The sequence below is a fragment of the Gopherus evgoodei genome, chromosome 17 (assembly GCF_007399415.2).
Source record: "Gopherus evgoodei ecotype Sinaloan lineage chromosome 17, rGopEvg1_v1.p, whole genome shotgun sequence".
Classification (NCBI taxonomy): Eukaryota; Metazoa; Chordata; order Testudines; family Testudinidae; genus Gopherus; species Gopherus evgoodei.
In genome coordinates this window covers 17,081,371-17,107,527 of record NC_044338.1, presented here as the reverse complement: position 1 = coordinate 17,107,527, position 26,157 = coordinate 17,081,371, and the positions used below count along the sequence as shown (strand labels likewise).

The following is a 26,157-nucleotide window of genomic DNA, read 5'->3' as shown; positions in this document are numbered from 1 at the left end:
GAAAGACATATTTTTTTCTTTTCTTCTCTTTAGGAGCTAAGGGCTCGACTTTCAGCCTAACCTCTGCCAACCTCCACTTCTGCAAGCATAAGCAACTGCAATGGCATTTATCTGTCCAGGTACCTCAATCAGGCATTGTCTAACTACTAATATTTGAGCCCATAAATACAAAAAAGTCAGCTCTGAGAATCAGGCCCTGAAACTTTACATCATTCAGCACAATCTTTACTGTGCTATCTTGGCCATTACAGAAGTGTGAAAGCAGAACAGTACTACAATAGGTCTGTCAGGTTTAGTTTCCACAGTATACTAGTACCAAATAGAAATTTGGTAACTGACTTACACTACAATTCAATATGAATGTTATATGTTCTTTTAAACTTATCTTTCACTCTATATTAAATGTCATGTCCATGTTTACAGAAGCAGTGATACATGTTACTTCAAGATTGTGACATAATGGGTCTTCCTTTAAGCACTGTCCAGTACAGGTATGTTAATGTTCATATTACAGCTCAAAAACTTTTAAGAAATCCCAGAGATACAAACAAAAAATAAAAAAGCAACAACCCCTGAGCCCATTCCCATATACCCAAAACAAATGGGGAATACATATAAAACCTTAAGGTTTAACTTCATGTCTTTTTAGCCAGTTGAAACCAAAGTGAATGCTTTTCATCTCAATGTAAAGATTAAGATGATGTATCCCATCTCCAAAAATCAAATGTTTGCGTCAGACTACCCAAAGGTACAGCTCCGTGACATTAAAATAATCATCTCCCACTGTAAATCCTAAGGACTGACCACCCTAAAATCCAGGTGCCTATTACTATGCTACTCACCGTATCCAATGTGAGCGAGCACTCCCATCTGACTGCCAGAAGGATGAGGTTTCTCCATTAGTCATCTTGTCAATGTCAGCAGAGTTGGATGAGGTTTCTATGTGAGTATAGCACTTTGTGACAGTTTTGAGTTTGTCCATTTCTTGGTTCCCATTCAGATCACTAGAGCATTCTGTAAAGACACAGAAAAAAGTAGTAAGTCACTGATAAGGACTTTTATAAACAAATACTACACACAAAAAGAAATCAAGTATCCCAAAACAGGAAGTATTGAAGGTATAATTCACAGCTTCTGTAAAACATTCTCTGCAAGTGGGTTCCATATTTAAAACAGAAGATAGCAAAGCATCATTACACTTGAGCAGAACACTAAGTGTGCTCCAAGGCTTCATCTTAATCAATCACTCTTGATGTGAAGTATTTCTATATTTTGCCTGGAGTTCTACAGACATTACCTTTTACCATAGTCTTTTACATTGAAAAAAAAAAAACGGTCAGAGGATATTATTATAACACATGAGAGCAAATGGTTAAAAAAAGCAAACTAACAAAATGAGGAAAGCCTAGCCAGTCATTCTAGAGAGGGAACAGCGCTCACTGCTTCCCTGCACAAATTCTACTTGATTCTTTTAACTTGGAGAAAATAATCAAGTATGGAAGACTAGAAAATTTATAAAGTCAAGATAAAAATTTAACAAGTGAAGAAAGCTTTTTATTTGAAGTGTCCAACACCTATTAACGTAGTGCCAGTCTTACTCAAATTCTAATACAATATGCCACTTGTGTAACCACAGAAAACACATAGCCAATAAGTTAACAGACTTCTTTTCTACATGACCATTTGCTTTAGAAAATGTTCAGATGGAAATGTGTGTCAGCCTCAGAAGTCACTTCCAGCAGAAGTTTATAAAGAGGTTAGGGGGCTTTGTTGTTGCTGTTGTTTTTAATTCCTACTTCAAGCCCTAGTTATGACAACCATATCATTAGAAAAATTTTAGCAAGTTCACATACCCTTTTCTTTTAGTAGAAGCCTATCTAAAGAATCCTTCAGCACTGAAGACCGCATAGTACAAATATTATTGAAGTACTCCAACACTGGGTATGGGATGACAGTACTGGAAATGCGGTTTCGATGCAAGAATCTCAGTATCATTGACGCATGAAGACCAAGGTGCTCTTTCGATTCAGAAAATATGTCAATAAAACCTAAAGAGACATAGAAGTTATTTCTGTTTCCTGTATCACCTACCTCACCCTGCAGCAACCAATCACCCCCCTCTCTCCTCATCACAATATCTTATCACTGATCAGCTGCATTTAAATCAACTAATGAATCAGCTTGTGGAAGAGTTTTCCAGAAGAAATGGTGCAAGCGTAAGACATTTAAAACTTGACTAGGAAAAGCATAAGAACACAAATACGTTTCTGTCACTGCAATGATTTGGATGGGTTGACAAGTGTTATGATTCTAAATTCTCAATTTTGATGTCTCAGGTTAAAAAGTTATTCCGTCAACAGCATGATGACTTTAACAGGGCTCCAGTGCATTTACTTTAATACTGATCTATTAGATTCTAATGCTAACTTGGTAACACTGATTTGACTTGAACAGCGTGCTACATTGGTGGACAGAATCAGACACTCTCACTCTTCTTTGTTAGCCAGCACGAAAAGCTGCTTGTCTAGTCCTATTAATCACATCTACCTCAAGCACTTCTTGAGAAGGATAATTACAACTGTGAAGAAAGTTAAGCAACAGATCATACTCTATTAAAACCTTAGGATGCTGAAGTCTGGAAAGTGACAGATGTTTCAAACATCTGAAATTTGGAAGATATGCAGAAGAAACTCTGATATACATTATCCTTCTTACTATCTTTCCTTTACTTCTCTCTCTAATACCTTTACTATATTTACTTTAGGTGTGTACAAACTGAGCTACTATAAGCAGTATGAAAGCTAAACTTACTGATGAGTCATGATTATCTTTGAATTAACTCAGGAAAATAAAACATACAGTAGAACCTCAGAGTTACAAGCCCCAGAGTTCCAAACTGATTAGTCAAGCATACACCTCTTTTAGAGCAGGAAGTACGCAATCACACAGCAGCAACGACACACAAAAAAAGCAAATACAGTACTGTGTTTAACATAAAATAAAAAAGAAAAAGGGAAAGCAGCATTTTTCCTCTGTAAAGTTTCAAAGCTGTATTAAGTCAGTGTTCAATTGTCAACTTTTGAAAGAACAACCATAAAGTTTTGTTTGGAGTTCCGAACATTTCAGAATTACGAACAACTTTCATTCCTGAGGTGTTCGTAAATCTGAGGTTCTACTGTATGCAAATTATGCACATTAATCAGTACTGAAAACAAAAATCAGAGAGTCAATTATAGTAGCTAATGGGTCCTTTCACTGCCTGTTATACAAAGAGAGCTAGGTAGTGAAAGAATGGATGACATGACTGCAGACGTAGACAGATGGAGTGATAGATAGGATATCTCAATTACCAAGTGCGATGATGGCATTGCCAAGTACATGCCATTAGTCAGAAAAATCACTCTGTGATGGCCAAATTCAATGAGGAACTTATTTTCTATCTGTGATTTCAACTATATAAAACTAAGAAATTTCCCACTCACAATGAGGAAAAAAAATGTAAAAATGCAAGCTAGCTTGCTGGTAATTCTGGGAAATCATGAGTCTTCAAAAACTTCACTTCCATTTCTCATATGAGGAAATGTTAACAGTTTGGGGAGACAGATTTAGGACTAAAACCACTAAATTACATTGTTTATTGTGATAGCCTCCTGGGCGGGGGCGGAGGAGGGGGCGGGATGGGGAGGACAGTGGTTTCCTCATCCTCTTCTCTCACCTGGAACAAGAGAGCAAGCCTGCAACTGTCTGATTACGTGACTAAGTTCCCCTTGAAGATTGGCTCCACTGGAATTCTTGAGGGCCTCCAGCATGTTCTCCACATCCACAGTGCCATCTCCCTCAGCATCAAACTGTGCAAAGGCCTACATGAAAGATGAAGCAAGATTGGTATTTATTCCGAACAGAAAAAGAATGGCTGTATGCGATATTCTGAACAAAAGAACATTTTAAAAGTATTAAAGAAAAATCAGCATTTCCTGCAAAACTGAATTCATGGCAACAGGAAATGTGACTTAGCCGATTACAGATGCCAGTTAATTCTATGGCATTTATGTGGTTCTCCCACAAAATCAATTAATGAGTTATATCTTAGGGGGATAACAAGCCATCTGCAACAGAGAGTCAAGCAGGACCATTTAACATCTCCCAGCAGGATCAGCATCTCCTCCTAATAGGGTGGGTTCACAGGAACACTCTGTCAATCTGCTATGATTAAGAGATCAAGCCAGTTCCCCACTGCCACAAAAATCCATCACTCACTATCACCACACCCAATTTACAGTGAGTGCCCTTCAAACCGGAACGAACTTCTTGAGATAGTAAAGGTTTCAGAGATGTTTCCTATATTTAAGAAGGGAAATACTATTAGAAACAGAAGAAACTTTTTAAACAGTTCCCACTACACACTGTGCTCCTAAACTAAGCATTACATCCAAATAAATTGGCAAAAATATCCACAAAGTCAAAATAAGAAGTGAATAGGTGTTTAAGATTCCATTTCTTATTCAAGCGATCAATTTCCAGTTTCCCAGTATGCTGATCTTAGTGTACATGTATGCAAATTATAAAAGTTTATATTAAATACTGTTCTTTATACATTTAAAACAAATCTTTATATCATGTTAAACCCTCATCTCCAGCTTTTAGTATTCCCCAAAGCACCAAAAAGTAGTTGTGTTCAAAAAGGCAGCTTATAAAAACAACAAATGTGGAATGTCTAAAGTAAGCCATTCTAGAGAAATGACAAAAAAAAAAAAAAAAAAAAAAAAAAAAAAAAAAAAAAAAAAGAAGAGGTTCTCTCCCTCTGCAAAAATCCAAACTATAGCTGCATTTTCATAAAATTAGAGCTTTAGAACTCTAAGTTGTATTTAACTGCCCAGAAAAAACAAAAAACAAAAATAAAACCCCACTACTATGACAGGAAATGCAGCATGCAAAATGTCAGGAAGATCTGTTTCTCTTGAAAGATGTAGGGGATTACCCCAACCTTAACTATAAAGAAGTTAGCCAGGAGACCTACGTATTTCAAAGCCAGTCAAAGAAGTCTAGTCTGAGATACACAGGTCTTCAGGTACTTGTCTTATTTTTACAGTGTAGTAAATACAAGAAATCAAATTTACTAGGGGAGGGGATGTTTGTGTATGAATCCCTTGTTTTGTTGTTTGAATATCAAACTTAACATGCCTTTAAAAAATAACAGAGCAGCGGTCACCAACGCATGGATCGTGACTGACTGGTTGATCCTGGAGCCTCTGCCAGTCAATTGTGCTCTCTGCACGGGCTAAAAGCCTGACAGCACCGCAGGGCTGATGCAGGCTGCCTGTCTACCCTGGCCCACACTGCTCCCGGAAGCAGTTGGCTTCTGGAACATCTCTGCAGCCCTTGAGAGGAGGGAATCGGCCAATGGGAACTGCGGGGGCGGCATTCGCAGGTGCAGGCAGTTCACAGAGACCTGCTGCCCCCCACCCCGCTAGGGGCCGAAGAAACATGCCAGCAGCCAGCCGCTTCCAGGAGCAGCATGGGGCCAGGGAAGGTAGGCAGCCTGTCTCAGCCCTGCTGCGCTGCCAACCAGGAGCCTCCTGTGGTAAGCGCCTCCTGGCTAGAGCCTGCACCTTGCACCCCATCCTGCATCCCAACGCTCTGCTCCAGCCCAGAACCCCCTCCTGCAACCAACTCCCTCCCAGAGCCCACATCCCTCACCCTCTCCTGCATCCCAACACACTGTCCCAGCTCAGAGCCCCCTCCTGCACCCAAACTTCCTTCTAGAGCAAACACCCCTCACCTTCTCCTGAACCCCAACTCTGTCCCAGCCTGCACCCCCTTCCTGCACCCAAACTCCCTCCCTAAGCTTGCACCCTTCACTCCTGCACCCCAACCTTCTGCCCCAGACAATGCACATCTGACAGTTGAGAATGTTACACTGATTTGTCACAATCCCTGAAGGATTTTGGATCTGTAAACCAGAAATGATGCTAAATAAAAAACTCATGAAATGTCCAGTGGATTCTATGAGATTAGATGCAGTGTGACCATATAACCCCTGCGTCCAAATTCCCTCCCAAAGCCTGGACCCCTCACTCCTGCACTCCAACCTCCTGCTCCTGGCTCAGCCCGGAGCCCCGACTCACACTCCAAACTCCTCGGCCCCCGCCCAGAGCCTGCACCCCCTCCCGCACCCTAATCCCCTGCCCCAGCCTGGTGAAAGCGAGTGAGGGTGGGGGAAGCATGAGCAACAGAGGGAGGGAGGGAATGGAGTGAGCAGGGCAGGGTCTCAGGGAAGGAGCAGGGTAGATCCTGGGTTGATCTTAAATTCAAAAAGTAATCTTGTGCGTAAAAAGACTGCAGACCACTGCATTAAAGAGAGGTCATTTGAAATAACTAGTTAGCTCAAGATAGCTATCGCCCATTTAAACCAACTGGATGGGTAAAGACTCCAGAAGATAAAGCCTAAAATAAGGAGCATAAATGCCTTGACAGCATCTCTATGGCATATAGCCCAGTTTGAGTTGAGGAGTGGTAGAGATTTCAGTTTTTCCTAGAGCTGAAAAACTGTTAGCAACAATGTTCAAACACTGTTGCTAGCAGTTTCAGTGGTAGTGAGGTTATGAGATTAAGTGTAACAGCAAAGCAAGAAACTTAGATTTTGTTTCTGAGTGGAACAAAACAGTGGGGGATTCACTTTGTCAAACATTATGCAGATTGTCAAAACAGTTCAAAGTACAGTTCAAAGTCAACCCACTCTTATCTTAATAAGACTTTCTCCTGACCTTTGAAGTCAAAAGATAGTGTATCCTTATTAACACTGGGAGCAAGCAGTTTTTATGCTGTTAACAGGGCACGCCCTGAATATGAAGAATCAAACACACACCCTGAAAGCACTTAATGACACTCCCACCCAACATAGGCCTGGAATTATATCTGTAGTTTCCAGAATCCCATATAAGAATATGTTTAGCCTTCTACCATTTAAGTAGACACTTACAGCTCCTGAGAGGAACAGGCTTGATCTGCCGACAGTTATTCCAAACTAATTGCTTAGGGTAACAATATATAGGTAAGATTTTCAAATATATATTGCTTGATTCTCTGGGTTTTTTTTTGTTTGTTTTTTTTTACATCCTGCAGTCAAAACTACATACATACTAAACTAACTTTCACCTACTATGAAAATAAGCCTAAAATAATCCACAGTTTAAAACCTGTATTCATGTGATATAGAACAATTCACAATTTGCACAGGGCTGCTTGTCTGAGTAATGTTTTGGTGATACATAGAGAACAACAACAACATTTCAGTAAATGAAGCAGCCATACTATTAATTTTATATAGGTTCTTATTCCATGCTCATCACTGTAGCACAATAGCAGTAACTAATATTTTGGGTCACTAAAGGTACTCATGGTTGGGATTTTGAGTAAATGTGACCACGATCCCCCTCATGACTCCATCTCCCTTCTGACCTTTTTAAAGTACTGAACTCCTTAATAGAAATATTAAGATTAAATACTTCCTACCAAGATTAATATTGAGTACTAAAAATCAGTGGGCAACTGTTTTGGAAAGCTCTTTTTAGATGGACTAAACTGAGCATCTCTGCTCAGGAAAGAAAGCATGTGAATGAGTTGTCCCCTCCTCTTACAGAAAGAATAGGACTTGGCTGGGTTGTCAACCTATTAAGACTCCATTCTTACAAACGTATGTAAATTCTCCTAAACTTCAGTCCTCCAAAGCTTTCAGTATTGTTCAATTTTCAAGAATAAGCAATATGTGCATACACAACATAATAGCTGCTCAAGCACAATATAAACTCTGCTCTCTACTTCCCAGATTTAGTTTACCTTTACACTTCTAGACAACTCATTAGTTTGCATGTATATTAAACAAATCATCTATCCCACCAAGGTAAAACAGCTTAATACATAGCAATGGGTCAAACTTTAGTCTGTATTGGTCAGGATTCTGTTGAACAGAAGGTGAAATCAGCTCACATCTTCTCAATGAATTAACTTCTGAACAATGTAGTCTATCTTGGAAATCTAAACTTTGGGATCATATGGGCCTGTCTGCAATACAGATACAACTACATCTTCATACAATGGGGGCAATGTGATTAAAACAGAGTTGACTTCTGCAGCACAAAGAAGACCTAACCAGGCACCCATATTATACCAGATCCTTTGAAAGATCTTTGATCAAATCATGGGGAAATCAAAGCATATTTTAACCATACTGAATGGACAATTGTGTTAGCATCTTGTTCTCCAACACAGTTGTATCTCAGGGCCTGAGATAATATGTCAATCCATAGAGCTCAGTGGTTTGGATCATTATAAAAACCCATAAGTAGTATTTCACTTTATTATTGCCATGACAAGTGAGAAATAACCTACTTTGCTGGTTCTGATAAAGAATAGGTGAGTCAGTGGTAGGACTTCAGCAAATGAAATAAAGGAACATACACCAGAGGGGCCAACTAAAATAAGCCTCTTTAAAAAAAAATTTTCTTGTTAATTCCCAGTACTTTTGCTACTTTTGTCAGCATTCGTTTTAAAGAGTGCATGTGTGAAAATATGGTTGATGCAGGGCTTTAAAAATTTACCAGACTAAATCTATTAGCCAGTGGCAATGAAAAAAGATGGAGGCAGGACCACTACTAAGGGTCAAGGACAGCATCCTAGTAAGAAGCTCAGAACCATTCTGCTAGCTGAGAAAGAGGATGCTGAAATCCTTAACAGAATGTTGCCCCTTGACTTTGTCCAGGAAATTCATCTTTTGCAACAGTGTATAGCTAGCAGATGTTTCATAAGCTTGACCTTCTCTACACCCTTTCTGACAGCTAAAAAGAAAGCACTCTCCTTCAACCTAAACTTCACCTCAGGACATCTTCACTGTTGAGAGAGAATTCCACTAATCTTCTTTTCTCCAAACCTCAGGTTTTTGGGGTTGTCCCAGCTCCTGCTATAATTGCTTCTTACTCTACAACAGCAGTGTGAAACTGACAGGATTCTTGACAGTTTAACTATTGGGTTTGAATAGCAGCCATGAAACTAACCAAAGTCTAGTATAATTAATTCTGCTGCTGCTCTTTGGAGATCTCTGCATAGTACTCCTGGGGGAATTTTGCACCAAAAAAATTAAGAATATTGCAGAATGTTTAATTTGCTGGTGCAGAATTCTGCATATTTTATTTGTCAAAATAACCCAATATAATCATGCCAGTTTCAATTATTTTAGACAACAAAAAAGATTCCCACAGGAGTAGAGTTAAAGCAACCCCCTGCATCCACATGGATCCTCATTGCAGGATCAAGGTATAAGTACCCTGAGGTAGGAGAGATGGGGAGGAAGGCAGAGAGCAGATTAGTCAGTTGAGAGTATGCATCTGTCCCTGGTCTCTTCTCAGGGAGAAGTGAGGGTGCTCCCTGCTTCTCGGAGGGCAAACAGACCTCAAGACTGACATAGCTGCACCTAGCTTTCCACTCGCTTCAGTTCCCCCTCCCTTGGGATCCATGCCCCAGGAACTGTTCCCCCTCAGCTGCTCTTCCCACACCCTCTGCCCCCTCTCTCAGGGCACAGCCGTATGCCCTCACCTTTTCCTTCCCCTGGAAATTGACTCTCCTTTCCCACTGCACTGGCCACGCCCAGGCTCCAACACATCCCACCACTAGGGACCCTCTGCTTCCCCCTGCCAACCATTGGGGCTCCTGTGCTCCCTTGTGACCCACTCCCAGCACAGGTTACCCTATGCTTCCCCCACCCACTACTGGGTACTCTATGTTCCCCCCTCCCACCCTGACTGATTCTTTCCTTGCCTGCCCCACTCCCAGAGGCCCTAGCACAGCAGAGGAAACTGACCACGAGAAATACAGTTGGAAAAACCCAGCTCCTGGAGGAGGCGAAACCTGCCTGCACAGCGCTGCAAGTAAGAACTCTCCCTGGGGCATGCGCCATGAGCACACCTCAGGTACAAAACTGGAAGGGGATAGGTGCCTCCCATCCTACCTAAATAGCACCCTGGCAAAGGCTCACTGTGGCTTTCCCACTGCTGTGTCTGTCAGCCCCACGCCTCTGTAGGGTGAGCATAGCAATGGAGGCAAGGGGTGTGCACTGGGGTGTGCACTGGAGCTGCCTCCCAGTGGGAAGAGCAGGCAATTGGCTGCACAGAGGTGGACAAATCATCTTGCAGCTCACCCTCTGGGACATGAACTCCGCAGTGAGGCTGCACCCGACCTGCCTGCCCCTCCCCCTCAGGTACACCACCATAGGAAGCGAGAAGGACAGTCTCCCCCTCAGGCACTGATTTACATCTCTCCCAATAACTGACACGCCCACTCAGAAAGGCTGCCAGGGAGGGGCGCATGACCTCTCTCATCACTTCCATTTGCTTCCTCATCAAAATCCATTATTCTGCAGGGAAACAAAAAAATTCTTCAGGGGACATGAATTCTATGCGTTGTGCAATGGTGCAGAATTCCCCAAGGAGTAGCATTAGGCATTCTTCCGATAATTTCCTATCTTTGCTACCACCAAATATTCTCCACTAGAGATAGCAGCAGTGAAAGTGCTAGTGTAGGTAGAGTACCTAGCAGTCGCAAGTGATTTAAATATCATTCATCTAACCTTGCTCAATACAGGTCTAAAAAAAGTGGATAATATCATGACAGCTTGTCTACAGTAGTACTACCACCATTGATAACAATACCTCATGCTTGGTAAGGCAACTTCCACCCTTTCATGTATATATACCTGCTCCTGTATTTTCCACTTCATGCATCTGATGAAGTGGATTCTAGACCACAAAAGCTTATGCCCAAATACATTTGTTAGTCTCTAAGGTGCCACAAGGACTCCTCATTGTTAATACCAGATTTATGTATTTGCAAAAAGCAACACCCTAGTGTAAACAAGGCCTAAGAATGGAGCAACTGCCGAAGAGGTCTCTGTTACCAGATAAATGTCACTATTGGTTAGTAATTATATTTCTCAAGCCTTCTGTCAGTTCATTTACATTTAGAACATATGATGTTATTTTTCAGTTAAAACTCCAGAGATGTGTCTTCATCTATACAGACTAGGAAGAATAGCTAGTTTCTACGGCCTAAGAGAAACCATCATTTCTAAAAAACATAGTATGATATAATTGTTTTGCCATTTTGGGTGGAGAGAAAGCATGACAAGATCAGAAAAAAAGGCCACAGTGAGCACTCAGCACACCCAGCTAGGGCACAGCCAGCTAGCTGTGTAGAAAGGTGGGTGATGCTACAAATATCTGGCAGCATTTCCTCTAATACGACTTCCTATTCTTCTCCTGCCTCTTCTGATTCTCCCAATCCCCTCTCCTTATTCCGTAACTCCTTATATGCTCTTCCTGTTTTTCTCTCTCATCCCAGTGCCCTCAATGTCCCTCCTGATCCCTACCATCACAGCACCTCTAGCCCACCCTAACCCCCAAATGCCTCTGATGATCCCTAGTCTCTTGCACTCCCTTTAATCCTATTGGCCCCCATAGTTACCCTAATGTTCCTATGAGATCCCATTGTTCAACTCTTTCACTGCCTCTAATCCCTTCAATTCTTATTCCTTTAGGTCTCATCTGATTCCGCAGCCCCAGCCCTCCCTTACACCCCCTCACCACAACCTTCACTCAGCTAACATCCTCTGTGTCCCCAGCGCCGCCACCACTTCCCAGTTTCCCTCACCAACCCCATTCATCACATGACTCCCGCCGCCCATCCCTGTACAACTCCCAGCCCCGCCCCGGGCACTCAGCTAGCTCCCAGCGCCGCTGTGTTCGATCCTCCTCCACTCCCGTCCCTCTCAGCCTGTCCTGCCCCTCCCACCGCCTGCCCCTCTCTCCGGCTCATCTCCCCCACCGCAGCGCCCCTGCTTCCTTCAGAACCGCCCCCGATCAGCCCCTGCCCTGCCCGCCCTCACCTCCTCGCTCTCGCTGCGGGCCCCGGCCGCCGGCCCCGAGGCGCGGCTCTCCAGCACCTCGCAGAACTGCTCCAGGCTGACGGCCTCCTCGCCGCGGCCCAGCCGCTCCTCCAGCCAGCGCACCAGGGTGCTGTGGTGCCGGGACACCAGCGACTCGGGCGGGGCGGCCTCCCGCAGCCGGGCCGTGGCCTCCCGCAGGCGGGCCTGCTCCAGCAGCACCGTGGCCGGGGGTAGCGGAGGGAGCGGGCCCGGCCTAGGCGGAGAGGCAGCCCCGGGCTGCTCGGCTGCCGCCGTCCCTTCCATCTCCTCCTCAGCCCCCTCCTCCTCCTCGCTGCCGTGGCTCGCCACGTTCCCCATGAACCAGGAGCTCGCAGCCGCCGCCTCCGACGGACCCGGCTTAGTCAGCAGCCTCCCTCGACACCTGTCAATCCCGGAGGGAGGGGAGTCACACTGCCGCCAAGCGACAGCCGGCGTCGTAAAACCAGCACCCCGGTCGGCGTTTTTACCAAATGACCGTAAAGCGAGAGCCGTCAGCGAGGTGAAAGCGGCGCTGTTGCCACGCTGCCGTAAGTTGTCGAGTGCGGTCGTCATGAAATAACCAGCGACAACCCACCGCTGTTTTCTTTTTCCGCCGCGCCACCGTAAAGCGAGAAAAGCGTCGTAAAAACTCAGGCAAATGTAATTGCCCGCGGGCAAAATGGCGGCTGAACGCAGCCTGGAAGAAACGGGGTGAGGCCAATTGTCATTTCCGCCATTTTGATTACGGGCGGCTCCGGCCCTTTCAGCCCAGGCTCCGATGGGGCTAGGGGGGCTCCTGGTTCCCGCTCTAGGCTTGGCTGCCGCTTGGCTGCTGGGCCTGGGGTTCGAGCCCAGCTCCTGGTTGCTCCCTTTCTCCGCCGGGCGGGGCCGGCTGCTGAGCCCCGCCGAGCTCGCGCGTCACACGGGAGCGCCGGGCAGCCCCGGCCTCTACCTGGCGGTGCTGGGGCAGGTGTTCGACGTGCGGCGGGGGCACAAGCACTACGGGCCGGGGGCGGCCTACAGTGTCTTGGCAGGTACCCCCTCTCCGCGCGGGACCCCACCCCACTGGCCTTTGTCGGCCCTGCCGCTCCTGGGTTGGAGACTTGCTCACTCCCGTCTGGATCCCGTAGCCGGGGCCAGGTAGGTCGCTGGCCTCGTGGAATGAAGCGGGGGGCGAGGGGTGCGGTGGATTAAATAGCGGATCCTTAGCTGGACACCACCACCATCCCCCAGTCTCCCTGCGCACCCCCTGGGCCGTGTCATATCCCAGCTGGATGTTCATCATGTCTGTCCTACAGGGAAAGATGCCTCCAGGGCTTTTGCGACAGGAGATTTCACCAACACCGGACTTGTGGATGATGTTTCTGGGTTATCTCCGTCAGAAATATTGACTATACAAAACTGGCTCTCTTTCTACAGTGAGAACTACATTTTCGTTGGTACGTGATCTGTAACACAGATGAGTAATAATATGGCAGCATACCTGAGTTCATCCTCAAAGCCTTGTTTGGTTTATATTAGAAATGCTTAAGCATTTTATATTATCAGTGCAGGTGAGCAGGGACACTTTTGCATCCAAGATCACCACAGAACAAGGGTCCCCAAGTTGGTGCCCATAGATGCCATGGCACCCGCCGGGGCATCTACGTGCGCTCACATAGTAGCCGGTGGACGAGCATCTGCCAGAATGCCACCGACAAGCTGCATAATCCAGAGGTGTCGCCGCTGAAATACCACCAAAAATTGGCAGCATTTCATCAGCGACGCCTCTGGATGATGATGCTTGTCAGCAGCATTTTGGCAGCGATGCCTAGTGACGTCGCCGCTTGTTGGCGGAATTTTGGTGGATGCTCGTCCACTGCCGCCAGACAAAAAAGGTTGGGGACCTTTGGCATAGAGTAATGGGCCAGCCAGTTGTCTCGTTTCTCTAGTTGTGTTCTTATTCCAGGGAAAGCATTCTTTTAGTATTTCAAAGTTATCGTTTGGGCTACCATATGCAAAGCAGCAAAACATTTCCTTTGAAGCAGGTAGGACAGTAATGCGGGCCATATGAGTAATAAAGACAGAGTGATAAAAGCTGCACAAAACTCTTTTAATTCCTGAATTCCACAGAAAGTAGAAGAGAGTGATGTACCAAAAGTGTTTGTAGTTTAGGATATACCAAATTTGCTGATTGTTCCTTACAAGCTTCTAACAGGCGGGAGAGAGAGAGAGTTGAAGGCAAATGGATATGTTTGAGCCACGGTCGTACAAACACACTTAATTCTGTTATTTCTAAAATAATATACGTGGGGTGCCCCAAAGCAGCACTTTTAATACAGTATGCTGCTTTTTAAAGGGTTTCTGGAGTTTTTTGAGGCATTTAAAAAAAAATGCTATGGTCTTAGTGGCTCTTTTTGTTCCTTCAAAAGGCAAACTGGTAGGAAGATTCTATGATGAAAATGGGGCACCCACGAAAGCTCTGGAGCAGGCCAAGGCTGTCATTGAAGAAGCACTGAAGTTCAAGGAACAAAACAATGAGAAGAAGCAGTTCCCACCCTGTAACTCTGAATGGAGCTCTACCAGTGGCAGCAGATTCTGGTGTTCCAAACAAAGGTAAACATTGCCTTCCTGCTGGCTTGCACCATATCTCATCTGAGATATTATCTATGCTGGTCTAGGTACCACTGACAGTTTCAGCACAGATGCAGCAAAAATTGTTTGTGATATGGTTAGGCCAGGCAGCAAGGATGATTGTTTTGTATAAGCGTGTGGCCTTGGGTAAGCCTCTTAGCCCCCTCGGACAGATGAGACAGCTAAGTAAATTTTAATAGAGAGAGAACTCTGCTATAGCTAAGAACTTTCTGTTTGCAGGTTGCTGCTAAGTGCTCTAAAATCTGCAAGGAGTTACTTGGATCCTCCCCCCATTCTCCCCTCTTGTGGGAACTGAGGGGTCCCTGTTCCTTGAGGTTGGGGGGTCTGAGCCCCTTTCCCTGCTCTCCTCATGTGAGTTGAGATTGGAGGGTCCCTGTGCCTCTTGGGGGGTGGGCTGAGCCTCTTTCCTTGCAGAAGTGGAATCAGGTCAGTGTTGTGGGCGACTTACAGTGGTGGGAGCATCACTGTAGTGTAGATACTTAAAGTTAGGTAGATGTAAGCTGCCTTATGTTGACCTAACTCTGGAGTGTAGAGCAGGCCTCAGTCCTGTGTTAGTGCTGGGGCCTGGACGAGATGACCTACATTTCTATGATTCTATGTGATCCAAGTGTGCTGTTGGACTGAGACCCATACCATTTTCCAGAGGGTAGTGTTTCCATCTGCTAGTGGATGGTATCCAGTGCATTCAGCTCCTGTTTAAAACAATACAGGTGTTAAAGGAACTTTGCCCCTTGCAGTACCAGGCTTGAGAAGAGGCAACAGTATATTAGGTGAATTATGTTGACCTTTTCTTTAGTAACATCAGCACTAGTACTACAGGCATTGTGGTGCACATAATAAAAGGCATTCTGCTTTATTTTAAAAGAGTTTATTCACAAGAATATAAAAGGTGGGGTGTCTATGCTGTTTGTTTGGGGGGATTTTAAGAAACAGAGAAATAAAGGGTGGATGTTAGTCACTTGCTCTTTCCTGGGTGAGAGTATCCAGAGTGAAACTGACTTTACAGGGTCCAGCCAACAATGTATTAGTTAGTAGGTCCAACAAAAGTTACCAAAAAACTTGTGGATGTTGGATAATATGGTTGCTGACTTCTGGAAATGGTCCTTACCCCAGGTTTCAGTGTACACGTAGTTGCCCCAGCCCTCCTTCAGAAGGGTCTTTGACTCAGCTGTGGGTGGGAAATACACATCCATTGAGTGAGAAATAACATAGCTTGTATTTGATCATATTCTTCCATCCCTAGTGGGGGAGTGAACAGAGACTGGATTGGAGTACCCAGGAAGCTGTACAAGCCCGGTTCCAGTGATAGTCACTGTGTGTGTGTGAGAACTATTGGACCTCCCTCTGGACAATTGGATTCTACTGAGCACAGTGACAGAGGGGACTTGGACAATCCTAACTTGCAAGAATACAAGGGATGCCATCCACTAGCTGACTGGTGTGTGCTAAAAGATTGAGTCAATAGCCATGTTGGACTTGATGCATTTATTGTCCTAAAATGAAATAGTTGATTAGGTACAGTCAAAAATGCATGTTTTGAGCTTTACAGGGGATTCTCTGATATACAAGACTGGGGAGACTCAGTCAGAAACAGGAATCAGTTTGTATAAAACTATACTTAAGTAAATGTAAACACCATGCTAAAGTACTGGTAAAAACAATGGAAATGTGACACCGGGAGGGAGCATGGTAAGGAAAATTGTTAAAATGGAAAATCTTCTTTGCCAGTAGCTGTTGCTGTAGCTTGTTGGTGCACTGGCACTTAATTCTGGCAAGAAAAAGGGATTTTTCTTCTGCAATTGAGAAATAGCTATCTATGGAATGGTGCTGGTGGGAGTAATGTCTCAGTGAAGTGAGCTCTAAGCTAGCATAGCACTATACTGTAGACCCATTTTCACTTATTGCAGCATACAAAACAGCCCCCCCCCTTCTCTACTATCATAAGGTTGCTCCTCTTATGGCAGAGTTGTGCTAAGACTGTACTCACTAATCTGCATATACCACGCACTGAGCCACCAAGTTGCTGAGAAATGACTTAGCACGGTAGAGGCTTCCCTTACTTCTAGTTTTGCTATGGAACATTTACACTTGTCAGATGGAATCTGGGACAGGAGCTGATGCAGTATCAGTGTTTCTACCATTCTTTGGGTATAGGAAACCCTAAGGTATACCCAGCCCTTCTCTCTTATCCTATGACTTGCTATTGCCATAGTATGTAGAAACCATGAATCCTGTTCTGACTGAACAATGAAAGTGATCCACAGACACGTAATGGATTTTATTGCTATAATCCATCTGTCCTCCTCCTCCTCCCTTACTTATTTACTACCTCTACTTGTTGCACTGTCTCTCTCTCATTAGATTGTAAAGTCTTCAGGGCAGGAATCAGGTCTTTGACAAGACCCATCCATGTGTTACTCTAATTTGCAAAATCAAATAGTGTTGTGTGTTGCCTAAATACTAATGCAAGCTATTGGTATATAAAACTATTTTACAAAAGAGGAAAACTTCCTGAAGGTCTCCCTTGCCCAGTTCTCTTCCCTCTCCTCCCAAAATGCTTAACTAGTGCAAGTCACTGTGACACAGTGAGCACAAGAGGGAAAAGCAGTATTCAAGAATGCTCACCTAAGTCCTATGCTGTGCACTCCCCACACTTAGAGCTAGCACAGCACGTTCACTGTAGACTGGCTTTTGTAAGTGGTGCACAGCAAAAACATGGTCATTGTTTATAAATTTATTAAAGTTTGTTTTTCTAGTTGTGTTGTCTCTTCACGTTTCATAGTACTTCTCTCTCTCATGCTCTAAGCTTCTTGCCACCTCCCAATGCTTCTTGTGGGAAACTGAAGTTAAATACACCTTCAGTTTGCTAGACTAGAAACAGGTAGTTGAAGCTACCTTTTTTTAATATGTTATGGGGCAAAACTCCCATAGGGTATGGAATTGTAATATGTTTTAGGGTGCTGACTTTAGCCCTAGATTTTTAAACTTATGTGCCCAAATTAGATTTCAGTGCAGCAAACTGCAAAATCCTTACTAAACTGCAAATGACAATGGATAGTCATGGTCGTTGTAGTGATAAGAGTGCCATTTTCAGGAAGACAAGATCTACTGTTGGAAAAGAGTCATTGTCCCCTTGAAGGAGGATAATCCTTATTTGCCTATAACAATAACCCAAACTGAAGGCAAAATGTTTCCAAAAGGAATTCCCACATTTTGCAGTTTCTCCCCCTTGTGATACAAGATTTCTGGTGCACATTTAAAATGTTTGGGGACTGAAGGTAACTTTAGATTGTAAAGTCTAGATAAGGAGTAGTTCATTCTCTCTCATGACTAACGGAATATGAATTTTACCTGATAAATAACTGAAAAAGACAGGTTGTCCAAAAGCATTACATGCCTGTAACAGCAAGTTACTTGCATTGCTTGCCTTTTCAGGATAGCTGTAGTAAGGTGTCTGATGGCAGATTGCTGTACTGAGATTTTTCATTTCAGGCTCAAGGAAGTGGTTTGCAGAAGATAAGCAGCTCAAGCTGATAGGGTACAAGAACCTGCAAGTCTCTTCTCAGTTGACTGATAGGAGCAGGTCCCTAGTGGGGGACTAGGTTATTGACCCATTGCAGTATAACTGGGTGCTAGGAAGCCTATGACATTTCATATTGTTGCCAAAAAAAGTTTGTTTGCAGCAGAAAGCTACTTTTGACACCTGAGTATAATCTGTGTTCATCTTTGCCCCACGCCCAAGGGCATCTAACAAGAAGCAGGACTGGAGCTGGAAGACTGCTTCAGAATTAGCCAAACAGTGCAGCTAAAGGACATCCGTTTAACCCAATGAATAAGGCAGACAGTAAGTCACTACTAATGCTGGGCAACACTTGACTAAACCTGGAAACCCACACATTACTGTAGGAGTCCTCAACTGTACAGCCCTTCCTGCTTTTGGGCAGAGAAGAAATAATCAGATTCCTTAAGAGCCTTAGTATTACATCCTGAGGATAGGAGAGAGATTAATAACCAGCTAATTAAGTGCCACAAAAGAACAGGAATTGTAAGGAAGTAGTCAGAGCCCTTCAAGTACTTATGCAATAGCTCTCCAGGTGAAAACCGTAGCCTAAGGCTGAGTTGATCACTTAGAGATTAAGTAGTGACATACACATTTCATCCTACTGTAGGTCTGAGGCTGCTGAGTGCACTGTGAAATCAGAAGTTAATTTAGAAATTGAATCATGAATTGGGTTGTCTGGTTTTCAACCCAACACACCTGGTTGAAAAGGGACTCTTTCCCCCCCCCCCCCCCAGTGAAAGTGAGCAAGGGTAGGGGAGAGTGAGTGACAGAGGGAGGGGATGGAGTGAGTGGGGCAGGGCAAAGGTTTGGTTAGAAAGTTGGCAACCCTAATTGTGATACAGACCCAAAAAAATGAGGTTCACATCAATGGGTAAGAAGTGACACTATTCTTAGGAACCAATGCTCAGCTGCTGTAAATTGGCAGAACTCCAACACAGAGCAAGAATTTACTGGATGGAGGTGGTTATTAGTCATTGACTATCCTCCACTTTGGGGGATGGGGAGGAGAAGAGGGAGGTATTAAGAATAGCACTTTCACTTCAGTTAATGCACATACTGTTTACAACAAGGATGGTTTAGTATGTGCAGTTATATATACACCCACTGGAATTATATAGCCTGATGCTTGGACTACAGCAAACAAAGTTAACAATGTAAGTTACTCCTAGGGAGGCTGTAGCATTCTACAGCTGAGGGCTCTCTTAACGTTCTTGGAAGGATGATGGGAATTCATCATCGTGATAAAGCAAGGAGCACTTAGATGCATGCTGTATTTTATTATTCTACAGGGTATAAGAAATTCCCTGAACTACATGCTATAATCAGATGGCTCTGATATATATAGTTCCTCAATGAAGTTCATATCTCAATTAGTGATTTTTAGCAAATATTTATTGTTAAAACATATGCATCTCAAACAATCCTAACAAAATGCTTTTGGCTGGTTTCAGTTATTCTGGAGCTTCTCATTTTGAAGAAAAGCTGCATGGATTAGATGACACAAGGCATCTGCCAAGTGTAACAAGCCTTTGCACTCATGGTTTTGCTTATTTTATTTCAATTAACTTCCAACTCAGTATTACATTTCATGCATCTGAAGTTAACTGGTTTGGGAAAAACATGAACAGAACTAGTTGATTGAAGGTCCAGACCTGGGCAGTACAGGAAATCAGGACTACACAGTAATGACTGCAACCAAGCCTACTGAAAGGGGTTTGATGAGTGCATAATTTAATGTCAATTAAGAATACAGCAAAGTCAGAGGAGTCAGTCTGCCAAAATAATGCTAGTAAAGCAATTATACAAGAATTGTACAATACATGATGTCTGGAATAATCACTATTTGGTTAAGATAATTATTTACAAAACAAAAAGGTAAGTTGAAATATAATTAAATCTTACTCCCAGGGTTTACTGGTAAACATTTTCCTTCTTGCTTGGAACTGACTAAGGGTATAAGACTTGTCTTGATGCACTTTGTCATTACTGATGCAACAGATGTATTTTTGTATCAAGGTTCACAGCCCATGATGTATTTTAATCTAGTTATCCTCAGTTTGTTACGAGCTCATTACAGAGTAGGAATATTGCAAATAAACGTTTTTAGAACGGACTGAACAGAAAATACAATTGTTCTAAGACTATTTCATAAACAGCAAGAATGACAGTTTCACATTATAGTTTGGTCTTACTTTTACGCTTCGGTAAAACATGCAACAGTAAATTTGTTTCAATATCCAGGTCTGCAGCAAGTTGCTGTTAAGGGGAATCAAAATATAAATACTTGGTATACAAAAAACTCCCTATGTTCATTTGTTATACAGATCTTATATATGCTACATGCCAAGGAAGTTGTACTAGCCACTGGTCTCCGTACACGAAGTCTTTAAGGCATCTGTAAACTTTTAGCAAGTTAATTAGTAATGCTTTGTTAGTACCTTTAACACCAGTAATTTCAAAACACATTCTCATTTACTAGAGTGAAATAGGTTATTCCCTCCCTCCAAAACTTTTACTTCAATTTCTAGTTTTAAATTAGAATTAGTTTTGTGCTTGGGTGAGGGGCTGGGTTGACCATGCTGGAGACCAAATTTCTCTTTCACTACAGAACAAGCACCACAAACTTTCCCCATTCAGCCTTAAGTGCCTGATACCCTACCTAACAAAACTGCATATAGGGCCAAGAAGGGAATTCAGTCTCATGCTCATCCAACCCTTGACATGTGCAGACTGATGAACATTTTCTAAGTTGTGAGTATCTAAGGACAGCAGGGGTGGCAGAGTTTTTTGGTCACAGTCATAAATATACCACATAAAAGGAAGATGTGCATTATTTGTTTGCCAAGTTAGAAATGTAGAGACCACCACCAGAGATCTTCAAGAGCTTTCACTTGATTTGTGCCCTTTAACACAGTATGACTACCAACCCTAACAGAGCTGTGAAGAAAAAAAATGCACACCAGGTAGATAGTCTTTACAGGAAGTGAAGCTGAGGTGTGGTAAACTTCACACCCCTGGGGGGGGGGGGAGAATGTAAACATTAGGTCTTTAGTTATGAGGTAAACGATTGGGGGGGCTAATAGGTAGTTTGGGCTGCCTATAGCTCAACTTGTGTGTTAGACCGGGGGGGAGGGGGTTTACAAATTTGTTTAATAATTTAAGTTGCCCAGAAAACAAACAAACAATCAGTAAAGGCACTTTAAATGTGTCAAATTTCTGTTGAGAATGTAGTTACTTGGAATTCAATCTCAGATGCACATTTCAGGTTGTACATGGAAGGGCTATGAATATTCATACCTGCCTTTAAATTCCAGTGAGGCATAGAGGATCCTTTCAGAACGAAGGCTGGTGTACTTTAAAAGCGCTAGGTAGGATTTACCAGAGGATTTAAGACTCTTGCATTTTTAAAGCAATCATTTCTACTCCACCCCTCAAAAGGTGAGAGTTTGCAACATGCAAGAGTAGGCTAGTATGAGAAACTAAACCTGCTCTCGATTATGAAGACTGCCAAGCACGTCTCAGAGGCCTTCCCAAATTGAAGTAAACATAAAAGTCAAATCTGTCTTACTGAACTTTTAAAAAAAAAAAAGCATATTGATAATGGTAAGGGGCCAAAGAACTCAATTCTACAAGTCAAATATTCTAATCTTGTTGAGACTAATTGCTGTAAAGCACTAGACAGATCAAGTCCTATCAACTTCCTAACAAAGTCCATTTATGAATCACTATGCAAATGATTCTAGAATAACCACTCGTATCTTTTAGTGCTGCATCTTTCCTTCTCGACAGGTTTTAAGTCGGAAAGACAGCAAGCAAATGTGAAAAGTTACACCTGATCACTGGATGTGGTTAGTCAACCAGTTAAAACAGACAAGACAATCATTTCTTTGAACTGATACTTAATCCATTTGCCCTTTTAACACAGTAAATGGGAATTTAACTTGTGCAAACCCATGATGAGTTACTGACATTTTAAAACATGATCAGAAGTGATACATGATTCTTAGATTGTCCAGGATTTCTTTTGATCATTTAAACTGTCATGCTTTGTAATTAAGTGCTTTTGAGACTCATTCATGCCATCCATCTCAAGTGCCTCAGAACTAGTCTGCTGCAAGTTGATATTCAGTTCAATATACTGATGGTAGACATTTTATATTAGAGAAGAATACCACCTTTTAAGAAAGTGGCAGTATTTGTTCTTTACTGAAAGAACACAGCTACTGCCATTACAACCAACACATCTGCACTGATAGAGAATGAAAACGAAGTTGGTCCATTATTTCACTCTAGTGTTACTAAGTTCAGGGTTCCAGTTTTTGCATCAACATATGTTGGAAGACCGAGCAGCGAACTAAGATTCTATCTGAAATGCACTAGATTGGTGTCAGGTCTTTATTTTACTGTACAAGCCCAAATTTTGCCTAGCAAATCCTATAAGTCACAGAAATATAAAAAAGTAGCACTCTGGTTTATCAGCTCATTTTACATATATAGGCAAGAGATACTGGACATGTCACTTTTCCCAAAGACAGGGAAATTGAAGTTGTGAATATCTGCATCCCTATTGCACACACTGTGTCACATAATAGTGGTTAATGAACACTAAAAAATATATACACAACTGATTTGTTCGTGGAGCAGAGATGGGGAATGCTGCATGTAGTCTGGTCTACATTTATCTCCCAGGGCTAAAAAACTAACAAGGCAAGACACATTTTCATTAAGTTACACATTAAACTGACTGACACCTTTACCTATCATACAACAGCCAGTTCACCAGAGTAAGTGCTTACTAGCAGCTACGTGATTTATGAGCTACTTTGGGGGTGGGGGTGGGACCTGTGCCATTGTTTCGTAGGTTCAGCATATTTAAGAGGAACCACAGCCAGGTCAGAAAAAACCCATTGCAGTTAGTGTGCAAAGGTTTGCCATCAGGCTGTTTCACAGTGCAGTCAGAACTCCTTCCTGCAATCCCAAGTGCCTAACATTTGATAGTGAACCTCCAAATACTGCCAATAGCTTGCCATTTTGCTGGATTTGGAGACCTGTTCTGACAGTCTAGAAGTGCAGAAGCAGCATGTTTTGTATTAGTGGAGTTGCTGGTTCTATTGTGCACTGATTAACCATAGTCTTTAGATCCAAGAAAAAAATGCCACTAGTAACTAGCGTCTTGTAGGATTCATAATTGCTGCTCCAGCACAGTACTCCTTTGCAGCAAGTTTAACTACCCAATCTGTTTTCCTTTAGTGTTTCTTCTTCAATTAGTGTAAGCTTAGGTCTGTTCTTGGAGCACTTAAGTGACAAGAATTGTTTTAAAGCCAGAAAGACCACTGATGCAAATAATACAACAGAAAAAGTGGACTTCATCAGTTCTAGCAGCCATGAAGAACGTCTGCCAATTAAAAGGAGCCTGCAAATCCTCTTGAACATGCTGGAGCTAATGAGACATTTACTCAGGAGGTATCAATATGTGGAACTGCAATTCTGAGTCCTTTATAATCAGAGATATTGTAAAGCTCTCTCTTGTAAGGCCACGATTCTTCAGCTATGCCCCTTTAAACCCTGTTTAAAGATTGAACTCAAAGTGGGTCATGGCTGTCACAGCACAGTCCAGTTTTAGATAAACAGCCTTCTATGGAGAAAGGGAACACTTCTCTTTAAAAGACAACACAAAGTTACTATTTACCCTTGAAACATAGTGCCACCTCTTATTAAATAGCCTGAAAATGACAAAACTTTAGAGTAGCTCACTGCAATACACCAGGGCAAGCACAGACCTGTTATTTTGATCCGTACAGGACACCAGGCTAATGCAATTTTAAATTCCATGCTTGTGGCAACTAGGAGGGTCTAACTCAATTCAGGTTTATCACTCCAATTTGTTTACCAGTGAAGTCTATCACAGCCCAACACATTTATAGTCATACAAAATCATTTATACTGGAATATATCGTAACATGGTCCTTAATTAGTTCAGTCTATTGCCAAAGGAAGACACGTATAGGCCTCCCCTTTCCTGCATCCAGGGCTTGCTAGCAGAGTTGCTGTCTGAAGAGCACTGACCGAGAATCCCCCTACTCCTACAACGTACTAGGAGACTCCTCCCAGAGTCAAGACGTCAAAGCAGATGTTGCAAACTCTAACAGGCTTGTTTAAGTCAAATTTTATGATTGGAATCTCCTTTGTTGAGCATTTATGGCAGAGCAGACGTCCACAGTGGCGGCTGTGTGGGGGAGAAAAGCATGAGTTATTTCGGAGTAGCAGCTGTGTTAGTCTGTATCTGCAAAAAGAACAGGAGTACTTGTGGCACCTTAGAGACTAACAAATTTGTTAGTCTCTAAGGTGCCACAAGTACTTTTGTTCTTTTTAAGCATGAGTTAGTCATGTATAAATTTCAACATCAGAACAATGAAGCCCATGTTATGTGCTCAGACACCCTGGTGAGAGTGAAGAATCAATGTTTCAGTGTTTGAGAGGTTACAAAAAGGAGAGAGAGTCATCCTTTATAGTAAGAGGCTGTTTTTTATATATGAGACCCCAGTGTCTGGTGGCAGTAATAAGAACTGCTTCCACTAGAGTTATTTACCAATCACTGGAGCCACCTTCCTGCTAAGACAACACTTATTATATAAGGAGAGTTAATAGCTCCAGGTCTTCCCATACCAATAATGAAATTGGATTCTAGAGCAGTATCAAACACTAACTAGAATCAATTCTATCTTAGAGAAACGCTCCAGCCTAATCTGAGGAGAGTTAATGAACACTAAGTGAGTAAGAGTGCATAAATATGAGTGTTACTAATTCCTGAAATGATCCCCAATATTGATCCTTCAACACCGGAAACTTTTTGCTAGTCCCACCAAGGGAGCTACAGCAGTTAAACAACTTTATCTCCCCATCTAGGTGATGTTTGTCCCTTGCATGCACCTGGGCTGTACATCTCAATCCCTACTAAAAGGAATAATTAGTAGTCAACATAGTCAAGCCTGGATTACATTTAGGTTTCTACTACAGCTTCCCTGAGAAGCTAATGAGAAATATTAGCCAAGAGCAGTTTACATCAGCTTTGCAGATTAGTTCAAAAAAAGCATCTATGGCCACATAGGTCAAAGAAACTGTGGTAGACTTCTGCTAGGAACACCTGCATTTGAAGCACTTTTCACATAAAAGTAGAACCTCAGACTTAAACACATAGAGAAAGGAAGTTGTAACTGAAGTGTTCGTAACTCTGAAAGAACCACAATAAATGTTTTGTTCAAATATTTACAAGAAAAACGCTGCTTTTAATATAGTTTACATTTCATAGTACTGTACTGCATTTGCTCCCCTCCCCCGCATACCCTCTGACTCTGCAGCTGCTTGATTGTGTACTTCTGGTTCCAAATGAGGTGTGTGGCTGATGAGTAAGTTTGTAACTCTGAGGTTCTACAAAAGTGTGTACGGGACCACAATCCAATAGACTGTAAGACTGCTTCCAGAGTCCCTATGGTTTTCCTTCTTTGCTACAGCTTGGGAGCCCCACGATAACTGACAGCAGGTTCCCAAGCCCAGGTGGTGAGGTAATATCTTATTGGCCCAACCTCTGTTGGTGAGGGACAAGAAGTTGGTCCAATAAAAAGAGATATTCCTCACCCACCTTGTGTCTCATATCTTGGGACCACCAATGACTACAACTACACAGCTTACAGCAGGTTTCCCTCACCAACACCCCAGCTCTCAACACCGCAAGTGGCTTCTCACCCCTGATGAAAAAGGAGTTCCCTTGACAGGCAACCTCCTTCCTTACGTGCAACTGCAGGCAGCTTACTGCCCAACAGCCAGTCATTCAGATGGGAGCCTGCACTGAGAGCTGTTTCAGCCAGGCAATGGAGCTCTGGAAAGAAACCTCTACTTAGCAACTGAAGTAGAATATGGAAGAGGGGTTTAATTCACAGGGATCAAGTACTCCTTTATCCATGTGCATTTTATACCTCTACAGAAGATTATGCTTCTTCCAAGATTGCTTAAA

The 26,157-nt window shown here is 42.9% G+C and overlaps 3 protein-coding genes across 7 annotated transcripts in view; 1 reads left to right on the top strand and 2 right to left on the bottom strand.

The window, feature by feature from the left end:
* ZZEF1 (zinc finger ZZ-type and EF-hand domain containing 1) overlaps positions 1 to 12,607 on the bottom strand; it is an 80,961-nt gene extending 68,354 nt beyond the window's left edge. The window contains exons 1-4 of one of the 2 annotated variants that reach the window (XM_030536344.1): positions 11,933 to 12,607; positions 3,716 to 3,860; positions 1,854 to 2,048; positions 843 to 1,014 (exon numbers count right to left, since the gene is read on the bottom strand). In XM_030536344.1, coding sequence (XP_030392204.1) covers positions 843 to 1,014; positions 1,854 to 2,048; positions 3,716 to 3,860; positions 11,933 to 12,523 — 1,103 coding nt within the window. In that variant the 5' untranslated portion in view covers positions 12,524 to 12,607. The remainder of the gene's footprint in view (positions 1 to 842; positions 1,015 to 1,853; positions 2,049 to 3,715; positions 3,861 to 11,932) is intronic. The other variant, XM_030536345.1, reaches the window with a different exon arrangement.
* Positions 12,608 to 12,671: 64 nt separating this feature from the next.
* On the top strand, positions 12,672 to 21,172 carry LOC115636364 (neuferricin). 2 transcript variants are annotated; one of them, XM_030536350.1, is made up of 4 exons: positions 12,672 to 12,984; positions 13,249 to 13,389; positions 14,362 to 14,545; positions 19,598 to 21,172. In XM_030536350.1, the coding sequence occupies exons 1-4, from the start codon at positions 12,729 to 12,731 to the stop codon at positions 19,782 to 19,784; spliced, it is 768 nt and encodes a 255-aa protein (XP_030392210.1). In that variant the 5' UTR covers positions 12,672 to 12,728; the 3' UTR covers positions 19,785 to 21,172. The 2 variants fall into 2 exon arrangements, with proteins under 2 accessions (XP_030392210.1, XP_030392209.1); XM_030536349.1 differs by lacking the exon at positions 19,598 to 21,172 and adding an exon at positions 15,828 to 17,339 and having other exon boundaries at positions 12,685 to 12,984.
* Positions 20,479 to 26,157, bottom strand: part of ANKFY1 (ankyrin repeat and FYVE domain containing 1) — a 62,555-nt gene continuing 56,876 nt past the window's right edge. For all 3 annotated transcript variants that reach the window (XM_030536346.1, XM_030536348.1, XM_030536347.1), the window contains one exon: positions 20,479 to 24,372. In XM_030536346.1, the coding sequence (XP_030392206.1) occupies positions 24,240 to 24,372 (133 nt within the window). In that variant the 3' untranslated portion in view covers positions 20,479 to 24,239. The remainder of the gene's footprint in view (positions 24,373 to 26,157) is intronic.

What these genes read in the sequence shown, in the direction of transcription:
- LOC115636364 (XM_030536349.1), top strand. Translation starts at nt 12,729, where the DNA reads ATGGGGCTAGGGGGGCTCCTGGTTCCCGCTCTAGGCTTGGCTGCCGCT. An exon ending in GGCCTACAGTGTCTTGGCAG is followed by an intron (nt 12,985 to 13,248) that starts GTACCCCCTCTC and finishes TCTGTCCTACAG; the next exon opens with GGAAAGATGCCTCCAGGGCT. An exon ending in TTCTGGTGTTCCAAACAAAG is followed by an intron (nt 14,546 to 15,827) that starts GTAAACATTGCC and finishes TTCCATCCCTAG; the next exon opens with TGGGGGAGTGAACAGAGACT.